Here is a 19,023-nt window from a genome sequence, read left to right as displayed (position 1 = left end):
ATAGACATAAATAGCCCAAGGAGAAGTCGTCATCAACTTTTTGAAACATATTTAGTTACTAGAGTGGATCATCGCCGATAAGCGCTGGTAGATGGACGCTGACTACCAGCTTTCTTTCTATACATATACGACCTATGAGAAGAGGCCTGTGTGGCCTTGCAGTGGCTGATCCGAATGTGTTATCGCGAATTCGCAAGGCTGCTTGTTGAAGAATGACAAAGACAAATAAAATTGGCGACGTGGGTTTCGTGACGTTCTGCAGATCAGTGGCGGCGTAGCATCGGGTGGCACCCGGGGCGGACTACCTATTGAGCACCCCAAATACGACAAAAATAATCACGTAACTAGATTTTTTTGGGTTTTAGGACACAATTGAACCCAAACATGCCTTTGTTATTTAAGCCGCGAGCAGAGCGAGCGCGAAATTGTAGATTTTTGGGGCGCAAAGATACTTAAAGAAATAAGAAAAAACCAGTGCAAAGTAAAAGGCGCGAGCGCAGCGAGCGCGAAATTTTTGGAGTTTTTGACCACAACAGTACTCAAACATGTCTGAAAAAAATTACTGCAAAGTGAAGAAGCTGCGAGCGTAGCGAGCGCGAAATTTTTCAGTTTTGGAACCCTAGGTACTCAAACAAGTTTGAAAAAAAAGCACTGTAGAGTGAACAAGCTGCGAGCGTAGCGAGAGCGAAATTTTTTTAGTTTTGGGGCACAAAAGTCCTCCGCAGCTTACAAATAGCACCTAAACTGCTTAGAAATATCCACCGTAAAGAGAATTTTCTAATTGTTGGTTTGGGAACTCTCTTTAACTCAGAATTAAGCACATATAAAAAGAAACTGTGACCGAAGCGAGCGTCAGTTGTTTTTGCTACTTCGGGGCTTTTTTTTTGCTTTTCTAACTTTGAGAAATTAATGTAAGTAATCAGGTAAAAGAAAAAATACAAGAGAGGGGTGACAGTCGGATTGAGAGGGGTGACACCCCTGTCAGTACTGTTGTAGTTTTGTTTAAAATTTGTATAACGCGCAGTAAATGGTAGCGGATCTAGGCTTGACTAGTCCCTTCTGCCAGCACCATCCTGGTCATGCAGATATGTGCCGACCAAGATGGCACCCCCCGAGACGTGGCACCCGGGGCGGACCGCCCCCTCCGCCCCCCCCTTACGCCGCTACTGCACTGCAGATGTCTCCTTAAGTTTAAGTTGAGTAAGTAAAAACAGTCCATTACCATTAGGAAACTATTTAATCCGTCCGCACCGTCAAAAATGTCCAACTCAATACTTCTTTAACTTTAATCAATACACTATAGATAGCGCTACAGTTGGTTGCTGATGTGTATTGTATGAGATATTGCAAATAATAAAAGTTTGAAAAATATGTCTCAGTTTGAATTGTTCAATAGCATGACCAACAGAAATATAACAACAAAAAATCGAGTTTTTGCGCGGTAAATAAAATTAAATAAAGATGGAACATACTCTGTAGACGCGTTCTTGAACGCAACGTCAAACCACCAAGTGTCAGTAACGACGCGCTAGTGATGTACTCCAAACCAATTCAATTTTCTTAATTGAATGAAAGAAGTAAATAATTGAATGCTCGATCAAAGCAAGTAAGAAGTAGGTAATAACTTAAAGAAATAATCTACAGAACTAAAAGCATGCTATTAATTCAAGTGTATATCTAAAAATAATATATAAGTAATATGGTTAGGTCTTTTCACATCATCAATGATTCATAAAAAAAATATCTAGAGTGTCTGAATGTAGTTCTAATAAAAATAAATGAAGTTTTTGTAATGATTGCAATCCAAGGAAAGCGATTTATTTATACAAGCTGTTGATTTGCATCCGTGCCATAGTCAAGGAGGTTAAAATTAAATACGTAAATAATCGATTTGAATTACGGTAGGTGGGAAAAAGCTAATATGCGCTGCTTTTTTTGATGTTGTAATTTCATGGTATTTCAGAATTTAGCCCACGGTTAAACACAAATCATAACAGAATTCCCCCGCGGCCACAGTGTGTGCGTGATGGCAGCTATGTGTGCGTAGACAGAGAAAACTAATGTCTACGTGTGTGCGTGAATGTCGATGTGTGAGTGTCTTATCTACGACATGACAGCGCGAGCGCGCGAGCGAGCGAGACCGAGTGATACGCGATAGCAATCATTTTACCTAAAGTTTCGAAAATCACCTTCATTATTGTCATTAACTTCGTTTTACTTTACTTAGGTACTAATTTTTGAGCATAAATTTAACACAGATATCTTATTAACTACAGTACCAGCTGATTGATAAAATGTTCGTTTTGCTTTATCTTTCAGCATAAAGTTTTCGCAGTGATTTAGTTTTTATTTTTGAATTAAATTGGTTAATAATTAGAAATTTTGCTTCCTTCTTAACGGTCTTAGGACCTTGGAACACGGAAATCTTATTAATGACGTAATACTAGTGCGCTAAAGGAAAGTTCACTGACCTGTTAACAGCTGATTGATAACATTTTCGGTTTGCACATTCAGCGTAAAGTTTTCGTAGTAATTTTGTTTTTACTTTTCGATTAAATTGGTGAAAGATGTGTTAGTTAAGTGTAGGCACGAGGTGATTCTTTCGGCTCGTAGGTATTATTGGCGTGGTTAAGAAATCAACTTATTTACACTAATAAAATTGATTAAGCTGACTACGTATTTACAAAATGTACAAATAAATAAATTACCTAGTTTAGTTACCCGGAGGTACTGTTCAAAGCTGTCACCTTCACACTCTTGGCACAATCGAGCACGACGAAGTAGCTGGTTGCCTTTAGCCAACATAACACTATCACATTCGTTTTTAATGTGTCGAAAGCACTAAGTTAACGGTCCTAGCACATAAGTCTGTCACATGACCAGCATGACCCTCCGTGATGAGGGTTCCCGGTCGGTAAACATTTCCCGGAACATAGGTATGTACGGCTGTCATTGCACATCCTTGGCAGTCGTAACGGGTAGTCAGAAGCCAGTAAGTCTGACACCAGTCTAACCAAGGGGTATCGGGTTGCCCGGGTAACTGGGTTGAGGAGGTCAGATAGGCAGTCGCTTCTTGTAAAGCACTGGTACTCAGCTGAATCCGGTTAGACTGGAAGCCGACCCCAACATGATTGGGAAAAGGCTCGGAGGATGGATGGCTGTTAGTACACTGTTGTCACTGATGGCATACAGGCGGACCATCGCCACCAACTCGTGTTCGTGTAGTTTTCCGTCATCTCGCACTTTGTACCTACACGTCGCGGAATTCAAAGCGCACGTACGCAGCAGCGGCGGCGACATCAAACACACTGCTTGCCGTCGGCGCTTGTTTGTTCCGGCTTCAAGGGCACGCGGGGAGCGGCGAGGCGAGTGTGTGGGAGTACTCGCACTGTGATTGGGTGAATTTGGGTAGGCTGGATGATCTACGATTTTTATTGAACGATCGTTGCGTATGCTTTGTGCATGTATCGTTTGCGTTTGTGTGAGTGCGCAGCGCGGTAGTAAGGCTAGTAACACACGCGCCGAATTAAAGTACGGCTGGGTTACACTGACGGATATACGTAAATAAGAAAAAAACATGAAAAAATTACCTACCCATTTTTTCGTTGATTTGGGTCGAGAATCATTAGCATATTTACGTCCTTGACTATGGCACGGATGCAAATCAACAGCTTGTAGATATACTTCTGCTACTTAACATACATTTTACCTATTCAATTAATTACGGTTTATTTATTATTAAGTTATTGTAAAAAGTTATTTGTAAACTTTGAGAAATGAAATAACTTATTCTTATGTATTAAAAAAAAAAAAAAAAAATTACAGTGTTCAATTAAACAAATCGATTGCTAGTACAACGCTAGCACGGCACGTAACTATCCGTTATCTATTGTCATTCTCTGTGGCTGTCAATGTGTCACTTTATTTCATTGTTGCGATATATTTGCTGACGGGGAGCTGTATGTGGTTATGTAGTGTTTTTACCTGGAGACCGTAATTATTTTCATGATTACACGGAGATAATTACTGCGATAAGTGCAACAAAAGGTGGTTTATTCCAATAGCTTAATGTGCCCGTGAACAATCTCAGTGCTAGTGAGTAACGTAAGAATCTATTAATAGTTTTTTTTCATCAAATGTCTCTTAGTGAAATTTGTAATTAGTGTTGTTATGATCGATATATAATTTCGAAGTGGCGGCCAACGAAATGGGGCAAAGTCCGAGCTCCGTGTTGGGCAAGAGCGGCCGGAGGAGCTCGTTCCGGAGGTTCGTGCGGCGGAGTAAACTGAACAAGTCGAATTTGAGTCACACGTTCAGTTTGCCGCCTTCTGAAGACTATCCGGAGCTGATGAACGTGAACACGGCGACGGAGGAGCAGCTGATGACGTTGCCGGGGGTGAACAGGCAGTTAGCGCGCGAAATAGTGCGGCATAGACAAATGATAGGAAGGTTTAAGCGAGTGGACGACCTCGCACTTGTCTCAGGTAAATAGAAATTAAATTGACGACAGTACATGTTTACTTAGCACTTTTACATACACTGAACAAAATTACATAGATACAAAATATCACAATATATTTGTTTAGGAATAAAAAACGATTTGAATGTTTATTTATTCAATAGTAGGACTTCCTTACAAGTATGTCAAGGCCTCAATTCAAGCAGAAATAATTGTTACTTTTTACCAACATGTACTTTAGTAATTGTCTGCCAATTTGGAAGACTAATTAATCAACAGCAATAATAACAATAACGGAATAAGTATAAAACAAAGATTTATATTGTCTATTTCTCTATCATTCTTTATAACAATGGGGTTTTACACAGTTACATGTTAACAAAGTAATAACTTGCAGAAAAATCCTCTTATAAATCATTCAGCTTAATTAAACTTGCTTGCATGATACACCAGTAAATATGCAATATTGCATAAAAACTTACTTTAATGAGTCACTGAATATAAAGAGACAGGCAAACAAAAAAAGATCAATTTGCAAATGAGTTTTCTGTCATGTTAAACATGTTGAGAAAGCAATATTTTAAACTATTGACACAAATAATATTCTGCTCATACATGTTATATATTATTTGTCTATTTATTATTCATGAGTAACATAATATTAGGCATATTTGTGGTATTCAAGCTATTTATCAATTGCTGACCATTTTTGTTTGGTTCTACTTTTAAACAAGACAGACACAATTCAATCAAGTCTACACAATTGAATAACATTTACAATAGAATTGACTGTGAATAAAGTTTGTGTTTAGTTCACATACTTCTTCATTTATAATCTAATAATACAACAAAACATGACTTATTTACCCTATATATTAATAACATATTACTCTTTTAGGTATAGGAGCTGAAAAGCTAGAATTACTCAGGCCAGAAATATGCACAAATATAAGGAAACAAATATCAAGAGCAAGTTCACGGACACAATCGTTAGACAGTGTGCGGATACAGTCGGAAAGTAAACTGTGCTCGGTAAACTCCTCGAGTGTGTTCCAATTACAATGTGTACCGGGCCTTAACCAAGAAATAGCCGCAAACATCGTAGATTACCGAAACAAAAAAGGTCCGTTCAAATCTTTAGATGATTTAATCAAAGTACGTGGTATGGACATTGTTAGGTTAAGTACAGTTAAGCACCACTTAAGTTTGGAACCAAGAAAGTGTGAGAGTGTACAGCATTTAACGAATGGACACGTGAACGGGTGGAACAATGTTGAGAGTATGCCAAATGGGGTCTCAAGTACACCTAAGACACCGCATAGAAAGAGTTTGTCAATGCCAACAAATGCCAAGTTTCCTATAACATTGCCAAATGGGTTTGCCACTGTCCCAGTGAATGATATCCTGGATTTACTATCAGCATACTCGCATAGGCCTATAGTTGAAGAAGTGTTCAATTACGAGCGAGATGGAGTGAGATGTGGCCGTATTGCCTCGTGGAACCTTCATCAGCTCAGTGTGGAGAAGATCACAAACCCTGGAGTCAGAGAGGTCGTTTGCAGGACTATTTTGGAAAATAAGTAAGTTTTTTAACATATTTTGTACTGCTCATCCACCGATAATTTAAGTCTTATCCCCAGCCTAATGAGTTATGTAATTGAATTTAAACCGTCTACACATAATTAGATTAATTTAACAAACTTGATTAAACATAATTACCACTATAAATCATTAGTAGAGTTACTAAAATACCCAACTAGGTATATTGTAGGTATGTCAACTACGTCTGATTATGTGTCAGTTTGATTTATCACTTCAATTGTCTTGGCTTTCACTGTTAAATTAGTTCCTAATGAAAAGCGAAATATTAATTACGTGAAGACAGTTTTTAAAACGGAAGTGTTAACTTAAATCTGATTTTATTGGAATACCACCCCTGGATTCGGAGGAAACTACTTCCTGTATCAGGATTCCGGATAACAATATGCTTAGCCTATTTTTTATCATTTGCCCTTTCGTACTGAAGAAAAAATTAAAACATTTATCAGTTACCGATGCGGATTTTCGGGAAAATCCCTTCCAGTATTTAGCAGTTATCAAAATGATTTAAGTCCAAGTTTTGCAAAAAATAGATTACAATGCAGAATGTACTTAGTAATTTCAAACCGCAATTAAAATTGCAACTACACTCTGTCACTCTAGGTAGTTGAAAAAATAATATATTTTCCTCATACAATGAACAGTGCTAGAGGAGGAATATAGAACAATTAATATTGTGTAATTAGGCATGTAGATAATTGTATTTTATTGCACTTAACCTACGTAGAAAAACGCATATATTATATGCGTTTTTCAATAAAATACATATATTATTTAATTTTTAAATTAAATTTAAATAAAATTTAATTTTAATACATATACATACATTACACATATATTATATGTATAATATACCAACACACAGTACCTAATCTTATTCTTTCTATATCCGAATATCCAACTCGATTTTAAAGTGAGTTCAACTTAGCTACCGCACGCGATTTTACCCACGTCCCGGTGGAACTACTTCTCTTTCCCCGGAAGGGAATTTCAAGTAACCATTGGGCTTTCTCAGCCTCTGTACTATCTATGTTTTAAACTTCATTAAAATCGTGGCGTGAAAGTCAGTTATACAGACAAACACGAGTAACTTTCGCATTAATAATCTTAGTGAGGATTTTCAGTGTCTATTTACCTTCCAAACATATCTTTCAGCAATCATCCCTTAAATTCACCATACTCTTTCAAGCCATGAAGTCGTCCTTTACAAAGGCCATTCGGACTTTTTGCTTTTGACCTTCTCGATAAATACTTATCTGCTCCGATAATATTATAATACAAAATTAATATGTTAATCGGTTACTAATGGCCCATAGTTTCAATTAAATCCGGATTGGCCTAATAACCTAATATAGTGTAATTAAGAAGTTCTGTAATCAGAGTTGTATTATTAGAATTTAATAACTTCCTTCTCTATTGTCTCATTCTCATGATCTACTCTAATTAGTAAATCTGAAGAGTTTTCTTGTGTGATCTCGGGAACTAATAGTCCGATTTGAAAAAAAAAATCTGTGTTAGGTAGCCCATTTATATTTATCCAGAAAGGCTATGTCTACCTTTTATATAGTTGCGCGTAGAGTTACCACGGGAAGCGAATGTAACCGCTCGCAGAATCTAGTCATAAACGTGTGTAAAAAGTATCTTTTGATTGCTGTGGGAAGGCATACTTAGTTATGCAATGCACTTGATGATTTACGTTTACATATCGACATATGTAAACTAGAAATCATGTTGCAACAATCACTATTCTATTTTTGTACCTACCTAGTTGGTTTGTGAAGTTCTCAGAATACAGAGAACTATGATTTCCCCCGGTTTGGCCCGAATCTCGGGGGACTACTCCAATCACCCGAATAAAAAGTTGCCTGTATCTGTCTCTATGGTACCACCTATCTCTTTATCAAATTATTATCACAAACGGTGCAGCAGTTCTTACGTGAAACGCTTAATTAACTCGCTTTCGCAATTAATATGTAAGAAAATTCCAGATTTGTGAAATTAAGAAATGATAGAGCTATGAAAGTATAGAAGGACCAATCTTAAATTATCGCTTTATCAGACCCGTGAACAAACAAATGGGCTGTCTCTAACACACAACCATTTTTTTTAATCGGTCCAGCACTTCCTAAGATAACACCTGGCAAACAAATAAACAGCTTTACAATATTAAGTATAGATTTACATATACTCTTTTGAAGTATACATAATAGTGTGTACTATTCACATGTTTCCTGTAGTTATAAAAGACTGTCAGTCATGCTTCACAATGCTCGCGCTTGGACATCACGGCTATTCAGTTTTTGTAATTATGTACGTAGGAACATATAGTATGGTCATTAGTGACTTGTTTCACGATCAATTTGAAACTATGAAATGATTTAGTTTTAATGTATGTTTGGACTTTAGTTTGTACTTCCTAAACTTTTATCATTAACATGATGAGACCCACGTGAGACATTTATGTCATATTCATTAAAGGATCCTAGGGTTTTCTAGGAACACACTTCTTAGAAGTTTTATTCTAACTAATAACATAACTAATTGATCTGGCTAAAACTTCTTCACGAAACTTGGTATATCTTATCCATCAGTATAACCTAGATGAGGCAATTTTTTTATCCATCTCCTGGAAGTTCGGAGTAGTTGCCACGTGATACGAGTGAAACCCTTACGAAGTCAGCCTACTATAATTATTCCTTTACCTCTCTTCTGACCAAAATTCTTAAAGCAATTATTTGTCCAGGTTATCACTAATAGCCGTGCAAGATGTGTTAGAGGAGGCTGCGTTGAAGATCATTTGTGACGAACTAAACTCGCCGGTACTGAGGAGAGTGAGAGAGTGGAGGAGTAACAGTCAACGGTGGGAGTACTGCATATCCGAACGAATAGAAAGGTAAGTCTGATGCATAGAATTAATTACTTATAGAGGTCGCAATTTTTTTTTCTGTTTTTTTTTAATTGATTTTGGCGTTTAAGATACCTACTTAGATTTTTTTTTTGCACATAATAGGTATGTAAATCATTATATTTTCAAAAGATTGAAAGTGGTCGCTCATTGTTGAAGGTGTTGTTGTACTAAATAAGAGTGATTTTCTCCACTATACTGGAGAAGTGTCTTCATCTTCATTACACTCACAAAAGTCGAGAAACGATTTAAATTTGGTCGAACGGAAATTGAATCCGTGACGCTCACTACAGACAGTTTGCAGTCTTTATAAAACGTGCTGTGAATACAAGAGAAACTTAAAACGATCTAAAATTGTAGTTTACTCACAAAAGGTAAAGTATTCCTGCTAATCTTACAAAAATCTCAAATTTTTAAGAATTGAAATCAAGCGTTTGTCTTTCTATGCTCATTATTGACATTCATCCGAACCTAGTGATACTTACTAGAAGTAGGCAGTTACAAAAATATAAAATAACAAACACTACAAATTGCTTATATCAACATTAGAAATATTTTCCTATCATAAAACAAAACAAACACGAACGCAAGGCTAAAAATCTCTGCATAAATCATGAATGAATACTATTCTGAATCGATTTGCTTATAAATAAGACATATCTAATTCAATAACCAATCGATTCACTTTTACCGATACATTATTATCTACGTTCATACTTAAGCGGTATAACCGCTTGCGTGCTAGGAATCGCTATAAATACAACGTGACGGCAAAAAACACGTGTTTCCAGGTATTTAGAGATAACACAGCAACAATCGAGATAAATAAAGTGTTGAATTAATAGATTGTATGTTTAATTGGAATCGAACAGCTGTGGTTTTGCACCTGATCGCAGTCCAAAATAGCGTTGGATGTTGTAAATTCGGAATTCGGCCGACCGTCGTTCGTATGAACCTACGATTTGTTGGTAGCTTATTCAATGGTTACTAGTACAGTTTCAGACTACTGGATTGCTAATGTGATAAACTTTTTACTCTTTCTCCCTCTCTCTATCTCTCTCTCTCTCTCTCTCTCTGTCAGTTGGTCGTTAATATCTGAGGATCATGGTCAGCATTAGGGTTGCATCAGGAGCGAATGATTTGGCTCTAGGTACACTCTTCATACTTGATCAGCTTGTCCTAGCTATATTACAAGCAGTTACAAAAACTTGCAATTTTGTTATCTACCGCGAAAGGGTCCTGTTTCCTCTTCGATCCAGTCCCTCTAAATCTAGTTAGTCCAACATGTAGACCTACAAACATTAGGTTCCAGCTACCGGTTCTGTGGCGCGATGTCACGCCGGCGGATGACGCCGACGTGGGCCGAGGTTCAACACGAATACTCTTACTTAATAGCTTGACAACATGCGAGGGAATAATGCCAATATACTAGGTAGACATGATTCACTGTGTAAGTACGGAGCAGTGACAGTTTGGTAGTTCTAAGAATTTTACGTGGACATAGGGAGTATTCTTCATGGGTACTCCTTAATAAGATGAAGGTTATGACCGGTGATATTGACCCCAACTGTAGACAAGTTCAATATGAAATTACTGGATCGTATGCATGTAGGGGTCAGAGTAATCCGGGCATAATTTGAATTGAATTGGCATGTAATTGTTTTAATTGCAAAAGAAGAAATCAAAGTCACAATAATTTATTCCATTGAGTGACACTTGAAAGTCAACTTTTGAATAGAAAGCCGGCTCATTGAAATGTTGTGTCTTGTATTAAAGAATGGGCAGGAAACGTAAATAATACTCAAACAAACCATACGTATTTGGAATGTTGAATGCCAACAAATATTTCCTCGTGTTCATAAATAAAAAAAATCGATAAAATTGCCTTAGAAGGTACCATAAAAATATCGACTTTCTCGGTAGACCGGTGACCAAAACAAGCTCACGTAAGTTACACAACAAACCACCCTTAATTTATGGTAAAGCCTGAACTGTATCAACAAAGGGGCGGCAAGTGGTAGCATTCCGATGGTGTGTACTACCCTTCATACTAACGAGCGGTTCAATGTCACTCAGAACACTTGTTGCATATTAAAAGAGGTCATAATACTTAGGCAGTACTTACTACTTATTCATAAAATTGAAGTTAATAATTCTTTAAGTTGTTAAACAAGATATGTGAGTACCGTTATAGCTAATAGACAGGATGTAAAGTACGTTAGAGGCCCGTGTCACAAACATTTACATACTAGGAAGTCCTAATATGGAGGTTGGGTTTAAAAAGCCTAAATAGCTCATTAAGGGAACTGTTGTCAGGTTCCCGTTTGTTTTGGGTTGTCCCGTTTTTTGATTGAACAAGGTTGTAGAAAGTCAGTTTTATTGAGAGCCCTTGTTTGAGAACTCAAAGTCAGGGACGCTAAGGGTCCTATCACCTCTTCTGTTGATCCAAAAATAAACAAAAATATCGTATTTTTGCCGTTGCGGTTGCGACTGTAATTGTCACTTGAGCCAGATCCTTCAAATAATTATTTGTACTTCAAGCCAGACAAGTGCAAAATATCTGTAACTAACAACTCAAGCGAAGTAGTTTTAAAATCTCGGAGCTATAAAAACCATACAATACAATGATTGTTCGAGGCAGCGAACGCACTGAGCGACATGAAACTCAGTCACGTGCGGTGTCACGTTGGTAGACGTTGATATCTAGCACTCCTGCTGCGATTTGAGGCCGTTTAGTTATACCAATTTGTTCTCATAGATCACTTTGACGAAGGGGAGGATATAAATGAAGCTGGATGTTGCTAAAATCTCAATCATTATCGGCCTAGCCTTTTCCGAACCTATGTTGGAGTCGGATTCCAGTGTTTTAAAAGGAGCGACTACCTATCCGACTTCCTCGACCCTGTTCCCTGGATAACCCAATATCCCTTGGTAAGACTGGTGTCAAGTATGTTGCATGACTGCTGTTGTTGAAGTAAATGGTCGAAATAAAAATTATATGAAGATCTGAATAAGTCTAGTAAAATATCGTTGCAGCTGAAATAAGCACAATCATTGTTATTCTCGATCAATGATGATATGATATGCAATCATAGCAGTCTGGACAGAGGATTTATTATATTTTGCACACGAATGTGGACGGACGTCTATGTTTTGATATCTTGGCTTACAAACACCTGATAAAGTGCTCGTAGGTACTGTTTCAGGTGTTGGTTAGACTTATAGATCAATAGTAAAGTTAGCTTTTCGAAATCTTTTGTATATAAACTACATGTTTCTAAGATATTTTTAAACCATGAAGCAGCGCAAAGAGCAAATATTTTACCATGAACCAGTTCACCATTGATTTCCTGAATGAAATTCCTCGAAACGGTTTACGATTACAACAAAAACGGCGATCTATTCTCAGCACAGCCAGACGTACGAATCTTTTATCCCATCGGCATAGAAACAAAACATCATACGAGTCTGTTTTATCAACAGTTGATGTCCTTTCGTATCTAAATAAAGACGCCCTTGTAATTCCCTTGCTAGGGCACTCTGTCTGCGAAGTACACATCGCTGCGTTTTTATTGCTCTCTGCATAAATAGAAGTGCAATTGAGTGTGCACTCGGATCTTTCCATCCCTAACTGGTTTGAAACATAAACTGATGTGTCAATTTGCATTCTGTTGCTTGTTTTACGATCAATTAATGGTCTGTAAAGTTTTATAGCGATTTCTTTTCGCAAAAAAATAAGATTTATGAACACTATAAAATAATTGATGGAAGATAAACGCGTACAATTTCACGAGGAATAGTTGTTGCCTTAAGTGCAGGATGAGGTAATCACACGAAATCATTTGCGTCATTATGAGTATGCACATATCAGATAATGTCATACTAGTAAATAATACGTAGGTACGCTAATACGGCAAGTTCGTCATCATATGGGTGTATAATTATGAGCTGAAGATTTTTTATTTCTTATCTTGGATGAAAGAGAATATTTAATGTTTCTCTAAAACAGTTTGTCTCTCTCTGTTACATCTGTTTACTGTCTGGTTAAGGGTTCTTGCTGCTGGATTGTTCGAAAGAGATACCGCAGCTCTGGTGCATAAAAGGCCTACGACGGAACACGACGGTTTTTAGTCAGTAAGAGTCTGACACTCCCTCACCGCTGCTAACCCACAGCTGGAGGGGTCATTTGATGATTTTTGACGTCATTAAAAAAGTGGTCTTCAGATTTCCAACATACATTCATATACATACAAGATGCAAGCGAATTATTTACTCGAAACTAAACGAATAGGAAATTCCTACCTATAAACGAGATATTACATGAAGGTAAGCATGTATTACAATATGTTATAGATAGCGCACTGAATGAAGTACTTGTATGAAATAATACATTACTATTGGCACATCGTACGATATGTATTTATCATTTATTAATGGTATTTTAGTGCAACTGTGGACATACATTTCGCGTTACTTTATTTACATCGGTACAAAGTATAAATAATTTATAGTTAATTAAGGCGCATTTATCGCATTGGGGTAACCTGTAATGGTAAATAAAAAATATTTCAGATACTTTTGCTTAGGTCCCATTTGGGATTTAAAAATTATTAATTATGCTTAAAACACCAAAAATAAAAATAATATTGTTTTTCTGGATAGCTCAATATGAAATAAAAGTAATATATTATAAAATTCGATATAAAAATACTCATTATTTAAAGTTTTCTTAGAATGCCATATCTATCCTTTCATAAGACTGTAGTATCTGAAACTCGATAAGTTCGACACTTTGGGAACTTAAAGTATAAGTTGGCGGGAGCGTGCTCTATCTGAATCAAGTCAATCACGTATCTCTAGTCAAGTCAAGAACTATATGTGGGAAACTAACTTTTCCCGTGAGACGTCGCTCGAATTTTCAGGATAGATTTTTAGCCCCAAATCATATTAAAGAGCTTTCTTAACTAAGAAATAATTCAAATGGATTCATCTTTACTAATATTTATTTTGAAGAGAAGAAAAATATATTTTTGGTTGTAATGGATAAACTCTGAAAACTACTGGACCGATTTAAATACCATTTAGAAAGCTACATTTTCTGCGAGTAAAATAGGCTATAGTTTATCCCTGTGCAGGCAGTAGTTCCAACGGGACGCGGCTGAAACTGCGAGAAAACGTCTTGATGGTTATACATCAAATGCCCATAAAAAATGCTTATTGCTAAATAAACTGACCAAATAAAAATACTTTTATCAAAATATGCTAAGCGTTAAAGTAATCCAATTCATTATTAACTTTGGTTTAACATCCAATTGAAAATAAGCGTTAATAGTTAGTTGAAAAAAAACACTTACGTTGTTGCCCTTTGACCGGGTTTGTCACTTCAACTAACTATTGTTTATTTTGTAAGACTACAATAGCATTTGAAATTATTAATATACACCCACTAGGTTGTTATGTCAAACATGGAGTAATTAATAAATGGAGTCATAATATGTGACGGGCGGTGAGAATAACACTGTAACCTGTTGTATAATATTTTTGCCAAATAGGCTAGTGGGTCTGTGACATATACTGTTACTGTTACAGCCTTTTTATCGTCCCACTGCTGGTCACAAGCCTCCTCTCACACGGAGAAAGATTGAGCGTTAATCACCCCGCTTGCTCAATGCGGGCTGGTGATTTCTGACTTTATGGTTTCCTCAAGATGTTTTTCCTTCACCTTTTTATCAGCCATTGGTGTCTAAGATATACTTAGAAAGTACATACAAACTTAGAAAAGTTGCATTGGTACTTGCCCGACCCGCAATCGAACTCACACCCTCATACTTGAGAGGTTGGTTCTTTACCCACTAGGCCACCGTGATATAGTAATCAAGGACATACCTTTTGTACTTACAAAATTATGAGAAAGTAGTTTTATTACAGATTTCAGACATGGATTTTTTCAACAAATATTTTTGCCATTGAATCTCCATTTAAAAATTAATCAATGAACACAAAAGTTCCGTTTTTGATCAGTGAATCGATAAACTGCCACGTTTGTGATAAGATATACAACTTTGTAGCTCAAGTAATTATCGAATCTTCACTTATTCCTGTACATACATCATTTTTGGTGCAATACAATTTTAACAGTTATGACTTTGTGACAAGCCCAGGTGATAAGAAGTGTTTTGAAATAGGTTCATGTGTACTAGCAATTATCAGATATGGAGTTACTGCACCTATTGATAATATTTGGACCCATATAAAAATAGGAGTAAAATTGGTCTGAAATCTGTAGTTGAAGTTCTCTCCTTGTCAGGTAATAAAATGACTATGCTTAATATTAGTCTGTTTTTTTTATAGACAATATATACAGTACAAATATAGTCAAAGAATATTGCCCTAATGGTCGCCCATTTGCAGAGCAATTGTTTCTCACAGAAGGATGTCACTGCGCATCCTTTTGGCACAGTTTTGTCACCTTGGGAGCAATATTTGCATAAGTGTCATTATCAACGCACTTGGATAGATTACTGGCTTCATAATACTTCTTATCTTGCATGTCAAAACGTCATTACTTTTCTGATGTGAAAATCTTGAGGTATTTTGGATCATGAGGCCTTGAAAACCATTCTGTAGGCAGCTTATCGAATTATTGTGATAAAGAAAGAGTCAGTAAGTCTATAAACTTTATTCAAAACTTATCTTTTCACCTGGTTTTAACAAATTGATGTCTTCCTACAAGCATTCCCAAACATTTTGGACTTCGCTGCTTTCGGATACAAAATGCCTTGACAGTTTTAGATAACTAACATTACCTAACCACTGGGTACAAGGCTAATCTTATCGAAAAACAGATAATTTTGTTTAAAAATGTCGTGTATAGGTCTAAAGTGCAATTGGTAGCCAAATTGATTATGTCGACCCACTGCCTTTCTGCCACTAATTTCTATTTTAAAGTTCTTAAATTGAGTCCACTAGATATCGATTGAAGATAGGACTGCAGAGAAAACTAGGAAAAGTTTTGCTCTGATCTAAACGATCTGGCTGCTGTGTCCTCCAATAAATTTCACACGTAACATTGATGTAAATGTCAACTGTCCCTGTTTTTTAGATATGGGGAATTATCAGATGACTCCCTCCTCTTTTAGGATACACTTCAATGTCATACTGGCATCCCATTCCCTCTCGCAGACCGGTCTTTGGCAGAAGACATAAAGGTTCTCCTCTTTCCCCAGACAGAGCACATCTCCACCGTGTCTTTCATCGCCTCCTCTAATATCAGCTGCATCTATATTAGACTCATAATTAAACATCTCAATTTTGCTATACATAATTGTGTTACTTACAGTCGACACACAATAGATTAGGTACAATTGTTTTGTATGAGGCCCTAAATACTGCAGAACTACCAACTTTCCTCTACAAACAATATTCAAGTTCACAGTCCTCGTAAAAAATCCACAAACCGCTGGTCATGTACTCATAAAGAATTGAAGACCCCAATCGATCGCTTACGTGCCGCAGCGAGCATTTGACTCAATTAACTTTCGAGTTAATATTGCACGGGTTGTGAGCGTGGAAATATAGGGTCCGCTTGTATTCAAGAGAAAAATTATATGTTGAGTTTACGGTGGAATACCTACTTGAATAACAGTTAATGATGTTAGTTGGTGGTAGGGCTTGTTAGGTGATTTAAGAAGGCTTTATAATGTTGGTAGTTTGTTTTTTTGGCGATTGTAAAGGTGTAAAAACGCCTTGCAACAATAAACCTTTTGGATTTTTCGTTGTATAGCGTTTAGAAATTGAGAATCTTTTGACTGTGTGAATATTAGGTGATTTGAGTGTGTGTGATAGGTGTGGATAGGATATCGAGAATAATATGGTTTATTATATGTATTTTAAGAATGTTGTATGGAAAGAAATATCGTGACATTCAGCTCGGTGCCTGGATTGATTCAATTTGGTAGTCTTTTCATAGACGTAATAAAATACAATACTCGAAGGATTCGTTCTTTATATCGTGGTTCCTGCACACCTAATTCATGTAATAAAAATACATTATCTCCATAAAACAACAGACGGTTTGGCTTTTAGAAGCGTGACAGATAACCCATATTAACATTTTGCACTTTGACACGAATAACTGAGAGAAATTAATATAACTGGACCGAACCGATAGCCTGTTATCATTTTATACAACTGTCATTTGGAAGCTAATTGAGACTGTTTAATTACTGCTGATGATTAATTTGTATTGTTTATTGTAATATTTAAAGTTAGATACGAACGAACAAATGCATGTTTAATTTTAGCTGGTGCCCGATACAGAATTTGTTTTGTGACCCTTTGACCTATGTTGTCATTATCATTTGGTTAAATATGTTTTATTTGAACATGTGGTATTGAAATTGCAAAATATACAGATGTGTTTTTTAGAAGCCAAATGTCCCTTACGACCCCCAAAAACTAACTTTTCATAATTTTTGATGTCCAGTTCTTTAGCTAGTCAGTCCTTGTCTATTAACCACCTGCCTTTTTTATCGTCCCACTGCTGAACATGTGCCTCCTCTCACACAGAGAAGGATTGAGGGTTAATCACCACGCTTGCTTAATGCGGGTTGGTGATTTCAGACATTACCTCTATAATCCAGGTTTTCTCAAGAGGATTTCCTTCACCTTTAGGGTCAATTCACACTGAAAGAGCAGCGGCCGGCAGCGGCCGTAAGAGCACGGAAAATGTAAGAGCGCGGCGCGATGCGGCGCCGCGCGGCTCGCCGCGCTCACGCTCAATCCCTTGCAATTACGGCCGCTGCCGGCCGCTGCCGGCCGCTGCTCTTTCAGTGTGAATTGACCCTTAATCAGCCATTGGTGTCCAGTACTTAGAAAGTTAACTTTAATTGGTAAATTTTTGTTGCAGCCGCCAACTAGGCTTCATATACGACGCGGTGACGCGCGGCATCACGGTGGAAGACATAGACCTGGACCAGGTCTGTCTTCTGACAGAGGCGGCCGATGCTCGGCGTCTCGTCAGCGAACTGACGGCGTTGCGAAGCGAACGGTACATTGCGGCGCCACAAGGTACGTACTGTTTAATTGAGATTCTAGAAGGTTCTATGGTAGAGTGATTGTCCAAAGATTCGAGTAGAGAAAGAATTGCAACCAGAGCTTCAGGCAGAACTTCTTTTGTTTGTTTATCTTCATCTGAAGTTATCATAGATGTAGTGTTACTGTTGATAAGCTCGATCTAGACTAAGATTCCATTTGCAAATGGGTTGAGGAGAAAGATACTTTTTATCTAGGTTTTCTCAATTTTAGATTAAAAACCTAATTTTCTTTTTTTTTCATATTAAACAAGTGTTATAGTCTGATTCATTACAAACTACAACAAAAAATACGCATTCAGCCCAACCTTGCAGTAGCTAACAAAATAGATAACATTACCATTCATAGCGTGTACGGAATGCGTGCGCGAGGTAGCTGCATGATCATCAACATGGAATCGAACTGGTAACTAATCGGGTCTAAGTCCGAGCAGTTGTTTTGACGGATAGGCTGGTCTTATCAACGTGCGGATGATGATAAAGCAATCAAGGTGAATGTTAAAGTTACGAAAATATACTGGTGATACTGTAGGTTCATTTTGACAGGTTTGATAAAAAAAATCTAATGCATTTTTTTTGAAAGAAACAAAAAAAAACAAAGAATTAGACAAAAAAAGACGAATTACAATAAGAGACACGACACGAGAAGACGGAACATATTGGGAAACATGTGTCACACCCGCGTGAAACGGCCTTCGCTCAGCATAATGCTGAGACCCCGAGAGCCGACTACAAACTTGATTCGTCATTTGAAGTTTATACAACATACCCTTGGCTAGAAAGAGCCTTCAACTGCAAATTACAATGCTCTAGAAAGTTTTCCAAAATCCTCTAAAAACAATCTTAAAGTAAAAGTAGTCAGAAAAAGTATGTTTAACATTTTTTTTCAGACATAATTTTTTCTCGTTACCACACAATAAAATTCCAAGAAATACCATCCAAAATCGAATGCAAATTGTTTTAAAAGT

General features: G+C 37.0%; 1 protein-coding gene across 2 annotated transcripts in view; it reads left to right on the top strand.

Annotated features, from left to right (window-relative positions):
- Positions 1 to 3,898: 3,898 nt before the first annotated feature.
- The window catches only part of LOC110373992 (endonuclease/exonuclease/phosphatase family domain-containing protein 1), a 32,224-nt gene continuing 17,099 nt past the window's right edge, over positions 3,899 to 19,023 (top strand). Inside the window, exons 1-5 of one of the 2 annotated variants that reach the window (XM_021331501.3) lie at positions 3,899 to 4,095; positions 4,194 to 4,484; positions 5,358 to 6,039; positions 8,802 to 8,951; positions 17,872 to 18,032. In XM_021331501.3, the coding sequence (XP_021187176.3) occupies position 4,095; positions 4,194 to 4,484; positions 5,358 to 6,039; positions 8,802 to 8,951; positions 17,872 to 18,032 (1,285 nt within the window). In that variant the 5' untranslated portion in view covers positions 3,899 to 4,094. Of the gene's footprint in view, positions 4,105 to 4,193; positions 4,485 to 5,357; positions 6,040 to 8,801; positions 8,952 to 17,871; positions 18,033 to 19,023 lie in introns of both variants that reach the window. The other variant, XM_021331503.3, reaches the window with a different exon arrangement.

This window comes from Helicoverpa armigera, chromosome 6, assembly GCF_030705265.1.
Source record: "Helicoverpa armigera isolate CAAS_96S chromosome 6, ASM3070526v1, whole genome shotgun sequence".
Lineage (NCBI taxonomy): Eukaryota > Metazoa > Arthropoda > Insecta > Lepidoptera > Noctuidae > Helicoverpa > Helicoverpa armigera.
This window is presented reverse-complemented; position numbering and strand designations above follow the sequence as displayed.